Source organism: Colobus angolensis, unplaced genomic scaffold, assembly GCF_000951035.1.
Source record: "Colobus angolensis palliatus isolate OR3802 unplaced genomic scaffold, Cang.pa_1.0 Scaffold67, whole genome shotgun sequence".
NCBI classification, from domain to species: domain Eukaryota; kingdom Metazoa; phylum Chordata; class Mammalia; order Primates; family Cercopithecidae; genus Colobus; species Colobus angolensis.
In genome coordinates, this window is record NW_012120376.1 from 7241735 (window position 1) to 7264669 (window position 22935).

Sequence of the window (22935 nt, forward strand, 5' to 3'; positions counted from 1 at the left end):
AAAAAAAAAAAAAAAACTCTTCTAAATATTTTAACATATTAATGGAAATCTTGAAAACTAAGAAGTCTTCAGTACCTGGAATTTTAGGTGCTATAAGCCAGAGAGATACTTTGGGGCACAGGGACCTTGCCAGCAACACAATTTAGTAATTCTTATTGAAGACCCACTGTGTGCTAGGGACTTTGCTCAGTGCTAGGAAGACAAAGATGTATAAAAAAGATGTATAAAACACAAAGACCTAACAGTGGAGCAAGGGAGATTCTTCTGTCAGTATGATGGTGTGTTGTGTCAAACTGGCAGCATAAGCAATATCTGGAGGTTTGGGGAAGCCTTTACAGAGTTGGCGACATTTGATCTGGACTTTGAAGAATGAGCAGGACCATACTAAGCAAAGGGCATTCTATGCAGAAGTTATAGCATAAGCAAAGGCCAGGAAGCCTCACAGTTCCCGGCCCATTCTGGTGAACCATCTATATTGCCTGTTACATCTGGAGTGTGTGGGCGTGATGGGGAATAGGTAAGTTAAGTGAGCAGATTTTATTTATTTATTTATTTTTGACACAAAGTCTCACTCTGTCACCCAGGCTGGAGTACAGTGGCGCAATCTTCGCTGACTGTAACCTCCACCTCCCAGGCTCAGGCAATTCTCCTGCCTCAGCTTCCCAAGTAGCTGAGATTACAGGCGCCCATCATCACGCCTGGCTAGTTTTTGTATTTTTAGTAGAGATGGGGTTTTACCATGCTGGCCAGTCTGGTCTCGAACTCCTGACCTCAGGTGATCTGCCCACCTTGGCCTCCCAAAGTGCAGGGATTACAGACGTGAACCACCGTGCCCGGCCAATTGGCAGGTTTTAAAGAGCTTTTAATGGCCTACCAAGTTTTTGTTTTGAGACGGAGTTTTGCTCTTTTTGCCCACGCTAGAGTGCAATGGCAAGATCTCAGCTCACTGCAACCTCCGCCTCGCAGGTTCAAGCAATTCTCTTGCCTCAGCTTCTGTAGTAGCTGGGATTACAGGCATGTGCCACCACGCCCAGTTAATTTTGTATTTTTAATAGAGATGGGGTTTCACCATGTTGGCCAAGCTGGTCTTGAACTCCTAACCTCAGGTGATCCAACCACCTCAGCCTCCCAAAGTGCCGGGATTACAGGTGTGAGCCACCACGCCTGGCCTACTTCTTATTTCAAGAGCTTAATCTGTAGGCATAGGGAGTTACCAAATGTTTTTGAGTAGAGAAATTACATTTGAGTTTAGAAAGATCGCTGGCACAGTTTGGCCGGGCGTAGTGGCTCATGCCTGTAATCCCAGCACTTTGGGAGACCGAGGCAGGCGGATCACAAGGTAAGGAGTTCCAGACCAGCCTGACCAAAATAGTGAAACCCCGTCTCTACTAAAAATACAAAAACATTAGCCGGGCGTGGTGGCACACACTTGTCATGCCAGCTACTCAGGAGACTGAGGCAGGAGAATCGCTTGAACCCGGGAGGCGGAGGTTGCAGTGAGCTGAGATCGCACCATTGCACTCCAGCCTGGGCAACAGAGCCGGACTCCATTTCAAAAAAAAAAAAAAAGATCACTAGTACATTTTAGAAGATGGATTGAAGCAACAAGAGTGAAACTCTGTCTCAAAAAAAAAAAAAAAAAAGACGGATTGAAAGTCAAGAGAGTGTAGTGGCAATGAGGTAAAAGGGAATAAGGAGCTGATGATATACATGATTTATTGAACATCTACTTTGTGTCAGACAGTTTTTCACGGAATTTTTATCTTAAGCCTCACATCACCCAGGTGAAGTAGACATTACTACCCTTATATAAGGAAGCAAGTTCAGCAATATTAAGCAAACTGCTCAAGATCACACAGCTATTATGGGGCAAACTCTGGTCTACTACAGCATGCTGGCACAGGGAAAAGGAGAAGAGAGGGTGCATTTGAGACATTATGAGGCAGATTCATCCAATGTTGGTGACCAACTAAGCATGGACTTAAGGTGTGGAAACTATCAAAATGATGCCACATTTCCAGCTTGGCACCCAGGTGGGTGGTAATGCTGTTAACCCAGGTGGGAAACAAGAGGAGAAGAAGAGGGAACGAGGTGAGATGACTCAGGTTTGGACATACTGAGTTTTCAGTGCTTGTGGGGCACCTATAGGTGGAAGTGTGAGAAGGGAGCTAAAAATAAAGATCTGAAAGTCAGGAGTAAAAGCTAGAGAAAAGATCTACAACTTCTTAGGACAGACATGAAAGTTAGATTTATAGGGATAGATCAGATGGTTTAAGGAGGAGGCATAGAATGAGGACACTCACCTACTTATAAGCCCATGTTGCAGAAGGAGGAGCAGGTAGCAGTTCTCGGGCCCCACTTTCCTCCCCATTCTCTGCCCCCAGTGATTCATCAGAGAGTGGCATGCTGTCCCGCCTGGGTGATTTGCTCTTCTACACTATTGCTGAAGGACAGGAACAAATCCCTATCCACAAGTTCACCACTGTAAGTTGCTCTCTACCTGTTCAGGATGCTAATTCCTTAAGATCTCTGAAAAGTGGGGAAACGAGGGTATGACAAGTGCAGGGCAGCTAATGGGTTGCTACATGAGGGTGAAGCATACAGATGGATGAGAATCCAGATGTCTAGGCTGACAAGACAAGCCCATCCCTGCCCCAGGGTCAGAAGATTAAACCCTCTGGAAAAAGGACAGGAAACCCTTGTTAGCCTTCAGAGTTGCTCCATCCCCTCCTTTCTTATTCTCCAAACCCATTTGTTCCACCTATTGTAGTGGCTGGGGTTCAGCTAATCGGGTATCCACTGGGAAAGATTATGAGGAGTACATCACTGTCCTTGTAGCTGACCTTTCTGATCTCTTCTTTCCTCTAAAGGCACTAAAGGCCACTGGGCTGCAGACATCAGATCCTCGGCTCCAAGACTGCATGAGCGAGATGCACCGTGTGGTCCAAGAGTCCAGTAGTGGTGGCCTCTTGGACCGAGATCTCTTCCGAAAGTGAGGGCCCCAGAAACAAGGGCACTGCTCTCTGAAAACTGTCCTGTGGACGTAGACTCTCACAGCAGGGAGGAATTTGCGAATTGTATAGTTCAATTCCTCATTTTATTACTTATTATATAAGTTACACATGAATACTCATTATAAGAGTTCAAACAATATAGAAATGCATGTTCTCCTTTCCCTCCCTACTCAATCCCTATCCTCTTTTCCCCAAAGTAAATATTAACAGATTAGTGGGTATCTTCTAGATAATGTCCTATGTATTGACATACATACATGAATATATGTAAATATACTTCCATGATTTAGGATTTTTTTTTTTTTTTTTTTGAGACGGAGTCTTGCTCTGTCGCCCAGGCTGGAGTGCAGTGGCCGGATCTCAGCTCACTGCAAGCTCCGCCTCCCGGGTTCACGCCATTCTCCTGCCTCAGCCTCCTGAGTAGCTGGGACTACAGGCGCCGGCCACCACGCCCGGCTAGTTTTTTGTATTTTTTAGTAGAGACGGGGTTTCACCGTGTTAGCCAGGATGGTCTCGATCTCCTGACCTCATGATCCGCCCGTCTCGGCCTCCCAAAGTGCTGGGATTACAGGCTTGAGCCGCCGCGCCCGGCCGATTTAGAATTTTTTAAGTATCAAGGTAACATACATACATATTATTCCGGTATTTTTTTTTTCTCATATCCCAAGACATAGTGTCTTTCCACATCATTAAAACCCCTCGTTTTACAGGTAAGGAAACTAAGACACAGAAAGGCAAACTGATTTGCCAAAGGTAACACAGCTGTTGATCCCAACCTGGAAGACCACTCAACCTTCTTTATTCGCAATTTCCATGGCTCCAGAGTGAGTCCCAGCTGCATCTCTCTAGCCCCCTAATCCAATCGTATCTGGGATCCAGGTGTGTGAGCAGCAACATTGTGCTCCTGACCCAGGCATTCCGAAAGAAGTTTGTCATTCCTGATTTTGAGGAGTTCACGGGCCATGTGGATCGCATCTTTGAGGATGCCAAAGAGCTCACTGGAGGCAAAGTGAGAGCCAGGGGACTAAGGGAGGGGTCAGGGACCTGGGCCAAATATCTCTCTTTTTTTTTTTTCTGAGATGGAGTCTTGCTCTGTCACCCGGGTTGGAGCGCAATGGTGCAATCTCAGCTCACTGCGGCCTCCACCTGCCAGGTTCAAGCGATTCTCCTGTCTCAGCCTCCCGAGTAGCTGGCATATGCCACCATGCCTGGCTGATTTTTGTATTTTTAGTAGAGATGGGGTTTTGCCATATTGGCCAGGCTGGTCTCGAACTCCTGACCTCAAGTGATCCACCCACCTCGGCCTCCCAAACTGCTGGCATTACAGGCATGAGCCACCACACCTAGATATACCTTGCTTCTCAGAGATTTCCTGCGGCTGGGAATCCTATGAATGAGAAATGAGAAGCAGAACTTCTGTAAATGGGGACCTGGCTTCATGTGTTTCTATACACATGATTCCTAGAGCAGGTGAGGGAATCAAGAGTCTATAATACAGTCTTCAAAGATTGAGCCTAAGAAGCAAAAGGGGAAGGTGACCTCAGAATTCTCCTTTTTTAACTTCCATTAGCTTTACTGCTATCTCGACAGGATTGGGGATACAGAAAGACATGGCCTTCTAGGACTTAAGGCTCAGAATTTCTGGGAGCAACAGGCAGGAGGGAACCCCTTTGCCCTATAGAAGACAGAATTTTAGCTTTTATCTAAAAGATTCTCTTTACCCTCATCCTCAACTCTGTTCCTTTTCTCCACATCCATCTCCCTTTTCTCTACCCATTCATGTCCAGGTGGCAGCCTACATCCCTCAGCTGGCCAAGTCAAACCCAGACCTGTGGGGTGTCTCCCTGTGCACTGTGGATGGTCAGCGGTGAGATGCTGGGCAAGAGGAAGGGGAGGCAGGGCACAGGTGCTGAACATAGGCCAACCCCTTTCATGGCCTCTGTCTGCCTCCAGGCACTCTGTGGGTCATACAAAGATCCCCTTCTGCCTGCAGTCCTGTGTGAAGCCCCTCACCTATGCCATCTCCATAAGCACCCTAGGCACTGACTACGTGCACAAGTTTGTGGGCAAAGAGCCTAGTGGCCTGCGCTACAACAAGCTCTCCCTCAATGAGGAAGGTGAGCACTACCAAGGCTCAGACCGTACTTATGGCCGTCCCCTCCTCCTTACCCCCACCCCATCCCCCAGCCTTTTTTGTTTCTCTGCCCTTCCTGATTAGCCCTGTCATGCCTTTCTCCCTAGCAAGCAATCTTTCTTGTCTAACCCACAAAATGAGCGGGCTGTCAGGGAGGCTTTGTTCAGTGGCTAAGACTCTTGGTGGTTTGTATTTCCCCAGGAATCCCCCATAACCCCATGGTCAATGCTGGTGCCATTGTTGTCAGCTCCCTGATCAAGGTCAGTGCCACCTTAACCTTCTGACAGGTATTATCCTCTAAGCTCCTGTGTTCCTGTATCCCTCATATTTGTTCAGCTCTCTGGGGAGACTGGTGGGCTCTGATTCCTTTGAGGGTCCCCAGAAGGCACATGAGGCACAGCAGGGACCCACACGTTACGCTGACGATGTCAGTAAAAGAGACTGCACCACCTCCCTCACCCCCACTAGTACTGTTCCCTGCCCCCACCCATGAGTCTAGAGCCTAGAGCTTCCTGACTCTTAGAGAAGTGAGCAGGTCCTGACCCCTGCCTAGGACCAAGGGCCAAATGCCAGAGACAAGGGGAGGACAGCACTACTGGGCACTGACTGGCCATTTCTGGGTGTGGGACACCTGCAGGGAAGGGTGAATGGCCAGGCCAGGGCAGTTATTCACGTCACCTGGAACTGTGAGTTGGCCTTGAACAGGGTGTCAAACTAGCCCATCAGCTGTAGGTCTCCCAGAGCTTGAGCAAGAACCTGGGAGCAGCTGGGCAGCAACACCCTCGGGCCAATCATAGCCCCTCCTGAGGAAGGTGGTGTTAGGAATCCTCCCCCCAGGGACTCAGGTGTCACAGTCCCTGTGGTATTGACTCTGTAATTGACACATGAGTAAGCAATGAGTCTGGGTGAGGAAATGAGGCTGAGTCTCTCCCCTTGTTCTGTGATGGCTCCATCTACAAACCTGTATCTGGGACCTGCCTCACCCCATTCCCATCTAAGTAGGAACTTTAAAAAAAAAAATAGAGGCCAGGCGCGGTAGCACACGCCTGTAATCCCAGCACTTTGGGAGGCCAAGGCCGAGGCGGGCGGATCACGATGTCAGGAGATGGAGACCATCCTGGCTAGCACGGTGAAACCCCGTCTCTACTAAAAATACAAAAAATTAGCCAGGCGTGGTGGCGGGTGCCTGTGGTTCCAGCTGCTCAGGAGGCTAAGGCAGGAGAAAGGCGGAGCTTGCAGTTGAGCCGAGATTGTGCCACTGCACTCCAGCCTAGGTGACAGAGCGAGACTCCGTCTCAAAAAAAAAAAAAACTATCTATCATCTATCTATCTATCTATCTATCTATCTATCTATCTATCTATCTATCTATCTATCTATCTATATAGAGAGAGAGACAGGGTCTCTCCTATGTTGCCCAGGCTGGTCTCAAACCCCTGGGCTCGAGCGATCCTCCCACCTCGGCCCCCCAAATTGCTGAGATTACAGGCATGAGCCATCATGCTGGCCAATGGGATAGAGTAAAGGTCTAGCATGGGGTGTAAGGAATGAGGATGGAGATCAGGGACAGGGTGGGGCTGGGAGACAGGATTAGAGTCGGGAAAATGAAGGTGGGAGTCAGGGATGAAGGTTTGGATTGAGAATGGAAGTGGAATGGCCCAGCAAGGTGGCTCATGCCTGTAATTCCAGCTACTCAGAGGCTGAGGTGGGAGGATCACTTGAGCCTGGGAGGTCGAAGCTGCAGTGAGCCACGATCATGCCACTGCACTCCAGCCTGGGTGAAAAAGCAAGACTCTGCCTCAAGAGAAAGAGAGGAGCCAATGGAAGTGCGGTGTTTTCAGGAAAAAAAAAAAAACAAAACAAAACAGGCCATTATAAAATTGAACACATTTGCAGCAGCAGGACCAGTCTAACACTTGAACTCCACTAGATCCTTCTGATCCTTCCCTCTGTCATCCTCCTAGGCTTAGAAGACTGACATCTCTCTCTTTCTCTGCAGATGGACTGCAACAAAGCAGAGAAGTTTGATTTTGTAAGTTCCCTTGCCACTTGGCCCCTGGCTGCATTTCTCCACAGCATGCTGTCCTCTCCAGCTGCCCCAGTGGCTCTCTAACTCCACTACCAGGTGCACCAGCCCATACTAGAAGCCTTATTTCCAGAAGTGTGGAAATCTACTGGCCTCAGAGAGGAAAGCCGCTTGACAAGACCTGAGTTCAGAAGGGCTAGTCAGCCTGTGAGGTATTAATAGAGCTTCTTAGTCAAGTGGACCTCAATTTCCCTTTTTCGCTTCCAGGTGTTGCAGTATCTCAACAAAATGGCTGGGAATGAATACATGGGTTTCAGCAATGCCACGTAAGTCCCTGTTCAGAGGACTGACTGAAAGCATTGTGGTGTATCTGTGTTTACTTAGGATGGGGACAAGAGGAATGGGGGAGAGAGAATCTTAGGAGGAAGAAATCCCAGGGGAACTTTGGCCCTCCAGCTTCCTCTGAGTCCCTTCATCAACATTTGTTTACCTTGTAAAATAATTTTTTCCATTACTAATTAGTATGTAATGAGAGAGTGTGATGGTTTGTGCCTAAGCCCTTTCTTGCCAAGACTTTCAAAGCCAAAAACTTCACCAGTTTTCCTAGACTAGATGACTAGACAGTTTGGGGGTTTGGTTTGGGTTTACTTTATAATAAAGCTATGCTGAGTGTTTGCTGAGGTTCAGAAATTTCCTCTAATATTACTATGAGAAGTTATAAAGGGGTTCATTTAGTTTGTGGTGTGATGTAGTTCTGTCTCTCTCAGGGAGGGTAATTTTCCCCTTGTCCCAACACCTATTCCTCCAACTTCAAGTACTAAATTGGGTGTTTGCTTCAGATTCCAGTCGGAGAAGGAAACAGGGGATCGGAATTATGCCATTGGCTATTATCTCAAGGAAAAGAAGGTAACCAGGAGAGGCTGGGAGAGAAAGTCCCTGGGAAATCTGCTGCTAGTGGAAGAGCAGTAGGGGCTGGGGGTTTCGGCCAAGACCCTGACAATGTGAAAGGGCTGCTGATGTCCTGAAGAGAAATGCTCTCCCCTCTCTTCCTTGCAGTGCTTTCCTAAGGGGGTGGACATGATGGCTGCCCTTGATCTCTACTTCCAGGTAAGAAAACACTGCTCAGGGCCGAGGGAACAGGACAGACTGTCCTTGCCCTACACCCGAGGGTACCATGTACAGGTTCACATCACATCTTCACCTATTCTTTGTTTTCATAGCTGTGCTCTGTGGAGGTCACTTGTGAATCAGGCAGTGTCATGGCAGCCACCCTCGCCAATGGTGGGATCTGCCCCATCACAGGCGAGAGTGTGCTGAGTGCTGAAGCAGTGCGGAACACCCTCAGCCTCATGCATTCCTGTGGCATGTATGACTTCTCTGGCCAGTTTGCCTTCCACGTGAGTTTCTGGCTCTGCCATCCATCTGTCATGCACCCAGTGCTAACAAGAGAGAACATTGACTCTCTGAAGATAGAGGTGGAAGCTTGTTCCTGCCTCTCATTCACTAACTTCCAGGAAGGCAATTAGGTTGAGACTCCTTAGATGAGTTTCTCAAAAACACCAAGTTCCTTGAATATATAAAGAGATGTCTGGCTGGGCGCGGTGGCTCACGCCTGTAATCTCAGCACTTTGGGAGGCCAAGGTGGGCAGATCCGAGGTCAGGAGACCGAGACCATCCTGGCTAACACAGAAAATTAGACGGGCCAATGGTGGTAGGCACCTGTCGTCCCAGCTACTTGGGAGGCTGAAGCAGGAGAATGTCGTGAACCCGGGAGGCGGAGCTTGCAGTGAGCCGAGATTGCGCCACTGCACTCCAGCCTGGGCAACAGAGCAGGACTCTGTCTCAAAAAAAAAAAAAAAAAAGAGATTTCTTTGGGAGGCTGAGGTGGGTGGATCACCTGAGGTCAGGAGTGCAAGACCAGCCTGACCTACGTGGTGAAACCCCATCTCTACTAAATACAAAAAATTAGCTGGGAGTGGTGGTGTGCACCTGTAATCCCAGCTACTTGGGAGGCTGAGGCAGGAGAATTGCTTGAACCTGGGAGGTGAAGGTTGCAGTGAGCCGAAATTGTGCCATTGCACTCTAGCCTGGGCAACAAGAGCAAAACTCCATCTCAAAAAAAGAAATAGAAAAAAAAAAAACAAAAAAACCCGAGAGATATTGCAGCTCCTGAATTGTGCTTCACATTGCTGGCTCTTCTCCTTGAGGTCTCAGCTTAGATGTCATTTCCAAAGAAAGACTTTTCTGATCACCCTATCTCACGTTGGCCCCCTTCTACCTCTATTTACAGCACCCTACTTCTTCTATTTATCACAATTACTTTAAAAATTACTTGACTATTTATTTACCTGTTTATTACCTATCTCCTAATACCAGAATGCTAGTTCTAGCACAGAGTCCAGCAGAGAATGCTGTATTTCAAAAAATATTTTCTAGCTGAATCAATGAATTTTAAGAGAAGGAAAGGACAGGAGTAATAAAAGAAGCTAATTAACAAGCCAAAAGGTTGAGGTGGGTTGTGGCCATGCAGTCATTTGTAAACTTGTTAAGAGTACAGCCTAACTTGTTTATCTGATTTGGGGCACACCCACATCATCCTCAGCTTCAATTCTGTTCCCCAGGTGGGCCTGCCAGCCAAGTCAGCTGTATCAGGAGCCATCCTCCTGGTGGTACCCAATGTCATGGGAATGATGTGCCTGTCACCCCCATTGGACAAGCTGGGGAATAGCTATAGGGGGACCAACTTCTGCCAGGTGAGATGCTTTGCATATAGTACTTAATATTTTTGAAGCAATAAATTTGTTTAATGGTACCACTTTTATTTTAATAAAACAATTTTGAGCTCCTACTAAGTGTAAGGAGTAAATACACAGTATCTTTGGCTTACAATTCTAGAAGTTGGTGTCTCTCTTCAATTTCCACAACTATGACAACCTGAGGCACTGTGCTCGGAAGTTAGACCCACGGCGTGAAGGGGGAGAAGTTCGGGTAAGGAAAACTCCAGGTGGCTTGTAAGAATATTTCAAAGGCCAGGTGCAGTGGCTCACACCTGTAATCCCAGAAGTTTGAGAGGCCGAGGCGGGCGGATCACGAGGTCAAATCAAGACCATCCTGGCTAACATGGTGAAACCCTGTCTCTACTGAAAATACAAAAAATTAGCTGGACATGGTGGCACGCGCCTGTGGTCCCACTACTTGGGAGGCTGAGGCAGGAGAATCGCTTGAAACCGGGAGGTGGAGGTTGCAGTGACCCAAGATCACGCCACTACACTCCAGTCTGGACGACAGAGCAAGACTCTGTCTCAAAAACAAAAACAAAAAAACAAAAAATATTTCAGAGTAGCACACTCCATAACACTTCAGCAATACCCTTGACTAAGCCCCCATGGAGGAAGGTCACAGGGCAGAGCTGACATAGGTGAGTTCAGTTAATGTCAGGAGGGTATGATCTGTGTTCCAGAACAAGACTGTGGTCAACCTGTTATTTGCGGCCTACAGTGGTGATGTCTCAGCTCTTCGAAGGTAAAGCTACTGTTGACCAAATACACACAATAAAATACTCCTGGTCGGAGATTTTACTGGGAGGCAGCATAGCAAAATAGTTAAGTGCTTCAGCTTTGGAATTAGACAGAATGGATATAGATTGCATTTAAATTAGATTTTTTTTAAAAAGGAGATTTTAAATTTTAAAGTAAACTGCCTGCTCTATAATTCACGTTAGCCGTTGTTATTGAGCATTAAGAGCAGAGTCCGAGGAAGTAGGTACCCTGCCTCCAATGGGCACTTACCACAGGTAGGCAGTGAGTGATATTTCTGGCAGCATCACATTCCCATCTCTCTAATATGGGTATAACAGTCTCATCTGGGTATGGAAAAAAGATTGAGAGCCTACAAATCTGGGTATAGGCTATTTCACTTTCTCTGAAACTCATCCAGTCTGACACCAGTTCACAAAGAACACCTGTGATTCCAGTCTGATCTAGGCAACTCTAGCTGCTTTCCCACTACCCTCAGGTTTGCCTTGTCAGCCATGGATATGGAACAGAAAGACTATGACTCACGCACAGCTCTGCATGTTGCTGCAGCTGAAGGTACTGAAGGGTTAAGGATGGGAGGATAATCATAAGACCCTTTCTTTTTCACCAAAAGTTCCTTCGTTATATGTGCTCTCAAGGTTATAGGGGCAGCAACTAGTTTTATCTAGACACCCTTTGCTTTGCAGCTAGACTATTACTGGGTGCTGCAGGATACAAAATGGGAAGAAGCCTTTTCCACTCCCCTCTTGGTAAAGACTTCAGTGGCTAAGTGTCTGCACCAAAGGTTTCAAGACCTGTGCCTTCTCATTTTCCTTCTGCCCGTATTCCTAGGACACATCGAAGTTGTTAAATTCCTGATCGAGGCTTGCAAAGTGAATCCTTTTGTCAAGGACAGGTGAGTATTAGGCTAAAAGTGGAGGAGGGTGGGCACAGCTTCTCTACCTACCCTCCAGCCACCATGCAAATACATACAACCACCACACTCTCCATGTCTCCTTTGCCTGATCATATCATTATTCCTTTCAGATGGGGCAACATTCCCCTGGATGATGCTGTGCAGTTCAACCATCTGGAGGTGGTCAAACTGCTTCAAGATTACCAGGATTCCTACACACTCTCTGACACTCAGGCTGAGGCAGCAGCTGAGGCCCTGTCTAAAGAGAACTTAGAAAGCATGGTATGAGCACAGGTCATGGAGAGACCCTGCTCAAGAAAAAGCACGAGCTGGCCACACATGTAATCCATAACCACCAAAAATGCTATGGAGAGCTACACTGCTTCAGTGGGGACCAAGCAGTCATGTGGTGACTTAGGCTAGTGCTTTCTATGAGAGTCAAAATACCCCATTCCCTCAGCAGACAGAGTACAGAGAAGGGCCTCAGTAGACACCTGCAGTAGAGCTATCCAGAGAGAATGGGCTTCAAGGTACAGCCTAATGGCTTGCCCCACTCAAAACCATCCCAGCTCTTCATCCAGGTCTCCTCTTCCTCTCCCTGAAGAAACCATCCTGAGAGAGACATTCTGGTGGAGGGACTCTAGCTACCATGCACATGTATATATCCACAGAATATGGGAAGTGGAAATGGCTATGTACATGGCTTTAGTAGTCTAGAGAGATCTACTCCCCTTGGCCAGGACATACTGCTGCTACTGCTAACAGGCAATTTTATAGACAAAGTATTTTGTGTTCAAATAAACTTTAATTATCAAATCATTTTTGCTAAACCCAGTCCTTCTTTCTTCCCTAGGGGTATCTAGCTTCATCACCATCATAGAAGGTAGAAAAAGATGGAATCACAGGCTCAGAGCACAGCTTCTCTACCTACTCTACCAAATGGTACATATTCACTTACCCTGCCAGGTTTTTCTCAACTCCAAATACTGCTTTAGGTTAAGTATATTCTGCTGCCAAGGGAAGTGTAGGTTTGAGTCTAAACAGGCTCTGAAACAGATTGTGCAAAAAAACCTCAGGCCTTCCTCCTTCCTCAGGAAGTTCCAACTCTGGCAGAAATGAAGATGGAACTTCTCAAGTATAAACAGTTTTGGCTGGGCGTGGTGGCTCACACCTGTAATCCCAGCACTTTGGGAGGCCAAGGTGGGTGGATCACATGAGGCCAGGAGTTTGAGACCAGCCTGGCCAACGTGGCAAAACCCCATCTCTACTAAAAATATAAAAATTAGACGGGCATGGTGGCATACACCTGTAATCCCAGCTATTCAGGAGGCTGAGGCACGAGAGTCGCTTGAACCCTGAAGGCAGAGGTTGCAGTGAGCCGAGATCATGCCACTGCACTCCAGTCTGTGTGACAGAGTGAGACTGTCTCAAAAAATAAATAAAAGAATCAACAGTTTCTAGCACTCATACCCTAGATATCCCCCAAGTGTCTCTCTTCCCCTTTGGTCATGGTTATAACTGGGATAATGATTATGACAGACTGGCTGGGTGTCAGAGGTATAGATTAAGGTAGATGGACTCAGGGTAAGGATAGCTACAGCTGTCTGGGGCTGAAGGTCTATGGCACTGAGCTACTGGGGAAGGAGGGCTCTGTTTTCATTTTGACACACTGAGTTAATAAAGCACTTACTGAGGGAGCCAGAGCCCAAACTCTGAATGTGCTGTAGAAAAAGGGCCAAGTCATTGACTGCACCACTCCTTCAGCCAGAGGTAGAAAGGATTTACTCTTCAGCGATCTGGTAGAGCCCCAAGAACAAACAAGTTACATGTGGACAAAGGGAAGGAGAGGTATCATGGTGATTAATAAATTCAAACAAAGCTGAATGATAAGACCCCAGGATGGAATACAGTCTGAGAAAGGTCTGGGCAAAGGGAAGCAGAGGGACTGAAGGAAGCAGGTCAGGGAAGATGTATCACCCATGGTAGCCTAGGAAATTGGCAGTAGTTGGTGGGTGGGAGACGGAGGGTTTGGCTGTATGCCTAGCTTTCACAAGGTAGGGGATGAGGAAGATGATTATGATATTGCACAAAGGACCCAACATTGAACTGCGGGAGCTAGAGGTTGCTTGAGGCAAAGTAAAAAGGTTTCAGACATTTTCAAAAGGAGGCTGGCCAAGAGCGTGATTAGGGACTTCAGTAATGGAAATACTAGAGGCCCGGGGGCACCTCAAGCCCTGAATGGGTCAGCAGCTCTCCATCCCAGAGAGCAAAGGCAGGCACCACTGGACCCCGGAAATCTGTCTGTAGCGTGTGAACCACAGAGACCTGGCTCACATCCACCAGGCTCAGCTTCTGGGCCTCATACTCCAGCAGCAGCCCCACCTTCTCTGGCTGCCCAATACCCTCAATTGGGGCTTTCTCGTTGGCCAACATGGTGTACCACTTGCGCTGGGCATAGGTGAACACCCAGGAACGATCATCAACACCAATGCAGCTATCCCGGGACATGTCCACATCTGCCACTCCTATCCGGAACTGCTGGGAGCGCTTCACTGTCACTTCCCAGTAGTGTCTGCCACTGGTGACCGCTGTGTCTGCCAGCACCACTGCCCACTCCCGGAAGCGCTCCACATTCAAGGCCACCTTGGTGGGCTCCAATCCCACCAAGCCATATTTGACACCCGTATCACCTCTGAAGAGTGCCAGGCTGCTGTGGGCGGTTTTTTCTTCCAATTTGAAACTGACGCCTGCGGGCAGAGCAAAAAGACGGGATAATAACAGGGGCTAGAACCCTTGGGCTGGTGATATATTCAGATCTGAGGCAGGCAGTCATGAGACACGAGCAACTAGGGAAGAGTCAGAATGCCAAGCGGGCAAGAGAGTCGGGGGGTCGCTTTAGTATGGATAGCCCATGGAGCTGAAAAACTCGGATTGAGGAAGTCCCGGAATTTAAAGAAACCAAATGGTGTCACAGATTTGGAATCTAGAGACCAAGGCAGGTGGGGGAAGGAAAAGACCCGAGAGGGTTGGAATTGCTTCTCGGAGTCGGGTCTGGGAATAATAGACGGAAGCCATCCTGGAGGTAAAAGAGTAAAAAGAGATAATCCTACCTCTCTGGGCCTCTGTGGAGGCAACTCCCAATCGTTTGGCTCCCCAGCGGCACAAGCGCAAAGAACGTGCAAAGAGCAGCGCCATCTTGCGCCATGGATGAGCTGGGCACGCCTCCCGCTTACAGACTCAACCATCTGCCCGCCTGCTCCCCTAGCACGTGGTGCGCGAGGGGCGGCCGCGCAGTGTTATGACGTAGGAGCAACGCCCTGCGGGAGGCCGCCGCGTTAGCGGTTTCTGTTCTGATTTTACCCGGTGGTTGATGCTGTTTATTCAGTTTTTCTGCGTAGATGGACGCCGCTCACATTTGAACTACATAAAACTTTTAGAGATGTAGTGTTGCCAGATGCTTAAAAGTATAGATTTTAAAATTAAACAGTACTGTAATTAGCTTTGATCCCGGCTTCACTGTGTGAGTTTGGGCAACTCATTCCACTTTTCTGAGCCTTAGTGTTCTCATTTTTAAACTAGAAATTATATACAGACCTTAGTAATAATTAAGTGAGGATAATCTAGGCCGGGCGCGGTGGCTCACGCCTGTAATCCCAGCACTTTGGGAGGCCGAGGCAGGCGGATCATGAGGTCAGGAGATCAAAACCATCCTGGCTAACATGGTGAAACCCCGCCTCTACTAAAAGTACAAAAATTAGCCGGGCATGGTGGCGCGCGCTGTATTCCCAGCTACCCGGGAGGCTGAGGCAGGAGAATCGTTGGAACCAGGGAGTCGGAGGTTGCAGTGAGCCGATATCCTGCCACTGCACTCCAGCCTGGTGACAGAGCAAGACTCCATCTCAAAAAGAAAAAAAAAAAAAGAAGAAGAAGAAGAATCTAGATATATATTGGCAAATAGCAACCATTGGGTAATTCACAGTTGTTTATAATTAGTACTAAATACATAAATACTGTTAATGTTGGTTTTGTACGTTCAAGGCTAGAAACGGATAGTTTAACTCAGCATTCAGTTTTCTGAACTTAACCAAAAGTAGCAATATTTTGGTTTAGTGTATGAGGTAGGAGATTACGAACAGCCTATATTTAACATTTAGATCTGCATTCCATTTTATTTTGTTTTTTGAGACAGCGTCTCATTCTGTCACCCAGGCTGCATGCAGCACAGTGGCGCGAACACAGCTCACTGCAGCCTTCATCTCCCAGGCATAAGCGATATTCCTGCTATAGCCTCCTGTGTAGCTGGGACCACAAGTGCAGGCACCATGCCCGGTGAACTTTTTTGAGGAAACGAGAGTTTCACTTTGTTGCCCCGGCTGTTCTCGAATTCTTGGGCTCAAGCCATCCTTCCACCTTTGCCTCCCAAAGCGCTGTGATTACAGGTATTAGCCACCATGCCAGGCCTACATTTTTTTTAATCAATCCACTTCTCAAGGTTCTGCTGGCCAGTGCAATATCAACATACATCCCACCTCCATCCTCCTATCCCTCAAAAAAAGGATTTTAGATATATGTTTTTTAAATTTATATTTTGAGACGTAGTGTCATTCTATCACCCAGGCTGGAGTACAGTGGTTTGATCTTGGCTAACTGCAGCCTCCGCCTATGGGGTTCAAGCAATTCTCCTGTCTCAGCCTCCTGAGTAGCCGGAATTACAGGTGCCCGCCAACCAGATCCAGGTAATTTGTTTTTTGTTTTTTGTTTGTTTTTTTTTGGAGACTGAGTCTTACTCTGTTGCCCAGGCTGGAGTGCAGTGGTACGACCTTGGCTCACTGTAACCTCTGCCTCCCAGGTACAAGGAATTCTCTTGTCTCAGCCTCCTGAGTACCTGGGACTATAGGCACATGCCACTACATCTGGCTATTTTTGTATTTTTAGTAGAGACAGGGTTTCACCATATTGGTCAGGCTGGTCTTGAACTCCTGACCTCAGGTGACCCACCCACCTCAGCCTCCGGAAGTGCTGGGATTACAGGTGTGAGTCACTGCGCCTGGCCTAATTTTTGTATTTTTAATAGAGACAGGGTTTCACCATGTTGGCCAGTCTGGTCTCAGACTCCTGATCCACCCACCTCACCCTCCCAAAGTGCTGGGATTACAGGTGTGAGCCACCACACCTGGCCTCTGGCCTAGATACTTAAAAGCCTAAATAATTAACCAAAAATTCTTCCTCCTCTCCCAGAATTCTAACTGCCTTGAATCGTGGACATGGCCCTAATTCAGGCCACTGTCATCCTTGACCTTAAGCCTTTCTTATTTCTTTTCTTTTCTTTTTTTTTTTTTTTCACTGAGACGGAGTCTCGCTTTGTCACCCAGGCTGGAGTGCAGTGGCATAATCTCAGCGCACTGTAACCTCCACTGCCCAGGTTCAAGTGATTCTCCTGCCTCAGCCTCCCAAGTAGTTGGGACTACAGGCACCCACCACCATGCCCGGCTAATTTTGTGTTTTTAGTAGAGATAGGGTTTTGCCATGTTGGCCAGGCTTTTCTCAAACTCCTGACCTCAGATAATCCACCCGCCTCTGCCTCTCAAAGTTCTGGGATTACAGGCATGAGCTACCACGCCCGGCCAAGGCTTTCTCATTTCAATGTAGAAATGTGAGTAGCTTCTAAGCTGATCTGCGAGCTTCTATTTATCTGCTTCTAATTCAATGTTGGCATTACAGTCAGACATGCCACCTCCCTGCTTAAATCCTTTAAGGTGCCTGCCTCAAATTCCCTTGCATGGTCACAAGGCTTTACGTGATATGACTGCTGCCTACCTTCTTTGTTCATTTTCACAAAACATGATTTCTTCAAGGGTTCACAGGGCCATTGCAGTATGATTCACTAGGTGCCATGATTGAAGTCATACAGGATGCAAAGGAAACAAAGGTGAAGCCTCTGATTTAGTATATGGAAAGGTGGGAAGAGACTTCCCAAAAGCCATAGCTATGGCTTGAAAAGCAGAAATGGTTAAGCAAGTGAGGGAATCTCATGAATTGCAACCCATATTCAGCCAGTTGCCCAGAAACCATGGAGTCCTTGACTTGTCTGTCTCCTCTCACATAACTGATTGTCACTGAATCCCTATCACATTCCCCCTACTCCTACCCAGCCCCCACCATCAACTGCATCAGCCTTCTAACTGGTCTCCATTCTCCCCAGTGCTGCGGAGAGAAACTATATCACCCATTAGACTGTGAATTCTTAAGAAAGGTGATTAAATACTGTATTCTCTGTGCCCCAGGGCCTAGTGTTCCCTTTAGCACAGAATATGTGCTCATTAAAACAAATGAGTATAAAAGTAGAGGGTGGTTGGGCGCGGTAGCTCATGCCTGTAATCCCAGCATTTTGGGAGGCTGAGGTGAGAGGATCACTTGAGCCCAGGAGTTCGAGACCAGCCTGGGCAACATAGGGAGACCCTATCTCTACAAAATAAATTTTAGAATTAGCCAGGTGTGGTAGCACACACCTGTAGTCCCAGCTAATTGGGAAGCTGAGGCACGAGGATTGCTTGAGCCCAGGAGGTTGAGGATACAGTGAACCTGGGCAACAAAGCAAGACCCTGTCTGAAAAAAAAAAAAAAAGTTTTGTTCCCACATTTTTTGGAGTGCAGTGGCTCATTCTCTCCACCAGTTTTTTTCTTTTTTCTTTTGAGACAGAGTCTGGCTGTGTCGCCCAGGCTGCAGTGCAGTGGCGTGATCTCAACTCACTGCAACCTCCGCCACCTGGGTTCAAGCGATTCTCCTGCCTCAGCCTCCTGAGTAGCTGGGACTACAGGCATGCACCATCACGCCTGGCTAATTTTTTGTATTTTTAATACAGACAGGGTTTCACCATTTTGGCCGGGCTGGTCTTGGACCCCTGTCCTCAAGCAATCCGCCCATCTCGGCCTCCCAAAGCGCTGGGATTACAGAGGTGAACTGCCGCGCCCGACCTCGCCACCAGTTTGGAGTGCAGTGGCCCATTGTCTCCACCAGGAGTCAGCATGGCCCAGACTTTTGAGTCAGCTAAACAATGTGAGAAGAGAGCCGGGTTTCGTTTTAAGCCTAGGAACAAAACGTGGGGAGAGATTTCCTTCAGCAAAGTCCTGCTCTGTCAATACTTGGCATTTTGGTAGTAATGAGAAGGTCCCAGGATTGTGTTTCTGTAGGATTTCCCCTTTGGTTCCTGTGAGAGCTGAAGCAATCACTACACATCCCTCACACTGTCACTTAAGATACATCCATTACTTTATTCCTTATTCAGGGAATAGCCTTGCTTTTCATCTCTCGTATTATTTCACTTTTACAGGCTGACCATTCATTTAATAAACTTACCTTTCTCATTCAGATAATTTACCTGCCTCGTTGCTCATTGTAATTATAAGTCTTTGTTTTTTTTGAAACAGATTCTCACTCTGTCACCTAGGCTGGAGTACAGTTCAGCTCACTGCAAACTCCGCCTCCTAGGTTCAAGCAGTTCTCCTGCCTCAGTCATCCAAGTAGTTGGGATCACAGATGTGCACCACCACGCCTGGCTAATTTTTTGTATTTTTAGTAGAGACAGGGTTTTGCCATGTTGCCCAGGCTGGTCTCGAACTCCTGGCCTCCAGTGATCCACCCACCTCAGCCTCCCAAAGTGCTGACCACACCTGGCCTATAATTCTTAACTTTAATGCAAAATAATTGGAATATGATAGAATTTTACTTAACACAAAACGGGAAAGACATTGAGGCAACAGGAACAGCTTAGACTAACGCACTGGGTTATGAAATTTAGAACAAAGTATTAGAAGGAACCACAGGGAACACAATATTGCCAAAGTCTCATGTTGGGGAGACAAGGAAAGCAGTTGGAAAAGTTGAGGCTGGATGATGAAGTGGCTTACATGCCATGAGAAGGAGTTTACACTGTCTTTCAGGCATTCAGGAGCTGTTGAAGGGAACACAGAGAAGTTACAAATTACAGCTACCATATAAAGATGAAGCTGGCAGCAATATGGAGAATGAATTGGAAGGAACAAGACTAGAAACAGGGACAAACAGGGTCTGAGACCGCTAGAGTTCTCAGGTGAAATGTGGTGCGGACTCAGTTAACTAAGAGGTAGAATTCTTGGAGCTTTGGTGACATTAGATGGAAGTGAGAGGATGAGGGAAGGTGTCAAAGCTGATTCATAAGTTTCTGACTTTCTGAGTTAATAAGGGAATGCAGAAGGAGAAGCATGTTTGGATGAGAAGATAATCAGTGAAGTTTTAGACAGGCTAAATTGAGGTGTCTGTGAGACAACCAGGTGAAATGTTCTATAGATATATGGATATACATCTCAAGGATGAGGTGGATGTAGATGTAGATGAGGTCATCCAAAGAGAGGGTATAGAGTAAGTAGGGAAAAAACTGAAGGCATAACCCTAAAAAATACCAATACATGAGATAAATATAAAATGCTTAGAATACAACCTGACCCATAGTGAGCATTGGTCTGCCTGGCTTGAAGCTGTATCTGACGTCCTTGGAAAAGAAAGGAGGAGGCAAGGGTGGGCTAATCTCTTTATTACTTAATTTCTTGGATTATCCCATTTCTAACTCGTGGGAGCCCTGGCCTGATCCAAGTGCTAATTGGATCTCTTAACTATGGTTGGGAGAAAGATGATGCACTCAGTGCTTGGTGATTGTTCTGGACTTTGCCAGTAGTCAGCAGTCAGCAAAGCATAACCAGAGAAAGAGAGAGAAGGGCGGGGGTGGGGAGGGCCTCAGGAGCTAGCCAAAGGGGCTGCTGGGCTGGCTTGTGCTGTGCTGGGGCCTTTGTCCTGCTGAAACTGTCCACACAATGGAGCGGGGTTACATGCTGACCTGGCATTCTGAGTATGGGGCTGGGATAGAGATTCTGCATGGTGGAAGCAGAGATGGATAGTCACCTAGTCCCTGAGGACTGCATCTCCATTCATCTACAATGAAATCACTAGAGAGGATGTTCAATATGTGATAATAATAAATTATGTTTATATGTGATTCACACATCAATTCATTTACACTTTGATTTTTTTTTTTAAGAGACAGGGTCTGGCTACATTGTCCAGGCTGGATTTAAATTCCTGGGCACAAGCAATCCTTAACCTCAGGCTCCCAAATGGCAGGGACTACAGGCATGTGCTGCTGCACCTAGCTCATTTATTTTTATTTATTTTATTTTGTTTTTATTATTTTTATTTTATTTACTTCTTTTTTCTTTCTTTCTTTCTTTTTTCTTTTTTTTTCTTTTTTTTTGAGATGTAGTCTTGTTATGTCACCCAGGCTGGAGTGCAATGGCATGATCTCAGCTCACTGCAACCTCTGCCTCCCAGCTTCAAGTCATTCTCCTGCCTCAGCCTTCCAAGTAGCTGGGACTACAGGCATATACCACCATGCCCAGCTAATTTTTGTATTTTTAGTAGAGACAGGCTTCATCATATTGGCCAGGCTGGTCTCGAACTTCTGACCTCAAGTGATCCACCCGCCTCGGCCTCCCAGAGTGCTAGGATTACAGGCGTGAACCCCTGTGCCTGGCCTTTATTTATTGTTTTGAACAGAGTCTCCCTCTGTTGCCAAGGCTGAAGTGCAGTGGTGCCATAAGCTCAGTGCAGCCTTGAACTCCTGGCCTCAGGTCATCCTCCTGCCTTGGCCTCCCAAAGTGCTGGGATTACAGGCATGAGTCACCATGACTAGCTAATTTTCCTTTTACATTTTATTTATTTATTTTCATATATATAATTTATTTATATATTTACATTTGTTTATATTTTTACAACCTGGCCAGATAGGCAATAAAGTACTATTTTGTTTTCTTTTAAAGAAACAGAGTCTCACTCCGTCACCCAGGCTGGAATGCAGTGACATAATCATAGCTCACTGTAGACTTGAATTCCTGGACTGAAGTGATCTTTCCACCTCAGCCTCCTGAGTAGCTAAGACTATAGGCACGTGCCACCAATCCCTCTAATTTTTAAAAATTTCTTATAGAGACAGGGTCTTGCTATGTTGCCCAAGCTGATCTTGAACTCCTGACAAGGTAATCCTCCTGCCTTGGCCTCCTGAAGTGTTGAGGTTACAGGAATGAGCCACCACACCTGTCCAGCGTAGATTGTTTATGGAACTCAAACCTGATGTATTCTTCAGGTCCTGATAATATGGGCTGGCTAGGGAGTAGCTGCAGTAAGATGGTGAGTCAGTCCTGGACATCCTTAGAGGTGACTATGATAACCACATGGGACCCACTGTGGAGGAACAGAGCAAGAAAAATAGCTCTGCTTGCAGATTTCCTAAGCTATATAGACCCACTTGCAACCCATTATGGTTGTATAGCACTCTCTGGGACTGAGCAATGGAACATTCCTTATTGAAGTGGGGAGTAAGCTAGGATCACTGTCACTGTCCTAAAGTTTGAAAGACTGATGATTAGTAATCAAGAGATAACTCAGTTAAGTGTAGAGATAAATGAGAATTCAGGGTGATTACTGCTGGAGTCATTAAGATTTATAATAACTTTGTAATTACTCAGATTTGTTATTTTACACATTCTTTCTCCATTTTCACAGTTCCTGTTGTCAAAAATATTTGCATACTTACTTAAGGCCAGAAGAAAAGTGGAGAATATATAGCTAAAAACATAGAGATTCTGCATGGTAGAAGCAGAGATGGATAGTCACCTAGTCCCTGAGGACTGCATCTCCATTCATCTACAATGAAATCACTAGAGAGGATGCAACCTCTGAAAAGAACTCCAAATACGAGAATGAAGTAGAATAATAGCTACGGGGGGAACAAGTGAACCAGAAAAAAAGATGAAGATGAATTGGAGTGTGTCCTGGCATCAACCAGGAGGGTTACACCCCAGAAATCTCCTTACTCCTAGGCAATTCTCCAAAGTCACCTTCCTTTGCAGATTTTTTTTCTTTTGTTTTTGTTTTTGTTTTGTTTTGTTTTTTAAGACAGAGTCTCACTTTGTGGTCCAGGCTGGAGAGCAGTAGCACAATTATGGCCCACTGCAGCCTCAACCTCCACAGGCTCAGTGAACCAGGCTGAGGCCTGGTTATTTTGTGTTGTTTTGAGACAGGGTCTCACTCTGTTGTCCAGGCTGGAGTGCAGTGGCACCATCACAGATCCCCGCCTCAGCCTCCCAAGTAACTAAGACTACAGGTGCATCCCACTTCTGAAGGGAGACACAGCCTTTTTTTGTTTTCTGTTTTTTGTTTTTGAGACGGAGTCTCACTTTGTCACCCAGGCTGGAGTGCAGTAGTGCAATCTCCGCTCACTGCAAGCTCTGCCTCCCGGGTTCAC

At 46.7% G+C, this 22935-nt stretch overlaps 2 protein-coding genes across 6 annotated transcripts in view; one reads left to right on the forward strand and one right to left on the reverse strand.

Moving 5' to 3' along the window:
* Positions 1-12422, forward strand: part of GLS2 (glutaminase 2 (liver, mitochondrial)) — a 19450-nt gene extending 7028 nt beyond the window's left edge. For 2 of the 5 annotated variants that reach the window (XM_011926101.1, XM_011926102.1), the window contains exons 2-18: positions 2385-2484; positions 2871-2992; positions 3894-4023; positions 4802-4881; positions 4968-5131; positions 5350-5408; positions 7146-7178; positions 7440-7498; positions 8012-8078; positions 8229-8279; positions 8393-8569; positions 9794-9925; positions 10068-10160; positions 10633-10694; positions 11187-11263; positions 11540-11603; positions 11735-12422. In XM_011926101.1, coding sequence (XP_011781491.1) covers positions 2385-2484; positions 2871-2992; positions 3894-4023; positions 4802-4881; positions 4968-5131; positions 5350-5408; positions 7146-7178; positions 7440-7498; positions 8012-8078; positions 8229-8279; positions 8393-8569; positions 9794-9925; positions 10068-10160; positions 10633-10694; positions 11187-11263; positions 11540-11603; positions 11735-11891 — 1627 coding nt within the window. In that variant the 3' untranslated portion in view covers positions 11892-12422. Of the gene's footprint in view, positions 1-2384; positions 2485-2870; positions 2993-3893; positions 4024-4801; positions 4882-4967; positions 5132-5349; positions 5409-7145; positions 7179-7439; positions 7499-7939; positions 8079-8228; positions 8280-8392; positions 8570-9793; positions 9926-10067; positions 10161-10632; positions 10695-11186; positions 11264-11539; positions 11604-11734 lie in introns of all 5 variants that reach the window. The other 3 variants (XM_011926100.1, XM_011926103.1, XM_011926104.1) reach the window with 3 other exon arrangements.
* On the reverse strand, positions 12389-14903 carry SPRYD4 (SPRY domain containing 4). The gene is made up of 2 exons (XM_011926099.1): positions 14714-14903; positions 12389-14350 (listed from the first exon to the last, which is right to left on the reverse strand). The coding sequence occupies exons 1-2, from the start codon at positions 14796-14798 to the stop codon at positions 13812-13814; spliced, it is 624 nt and encodes a 207-aa protein (XP_011781489.1). The 5' UTR covers positions 14799-14903; the 3' UTR covers positions 12389-13811.
* Positions 14904-22935: the final 8032 nt, after the last annotated feature.

What these genes read in the sequence shown, in the direction of transcription:
- SPRYD4 (XM_011926099.1), bottom strand. Translation starts at nt 14,798, where the DNA reads ATGGCGCTGCTCTTTGCACGTTCTTTGCGCTTGTGCCGCTGGGGAGCC. An exon ending in CTCCACAGAGGCCCAGAGAG is followed by an intron (nt 14,351 to 14,713) that starts GTAGGATTATCT and finishes CTCTGCCCGCAG; the next exon opens with GCGTCAGTTTCAAATTGGAA.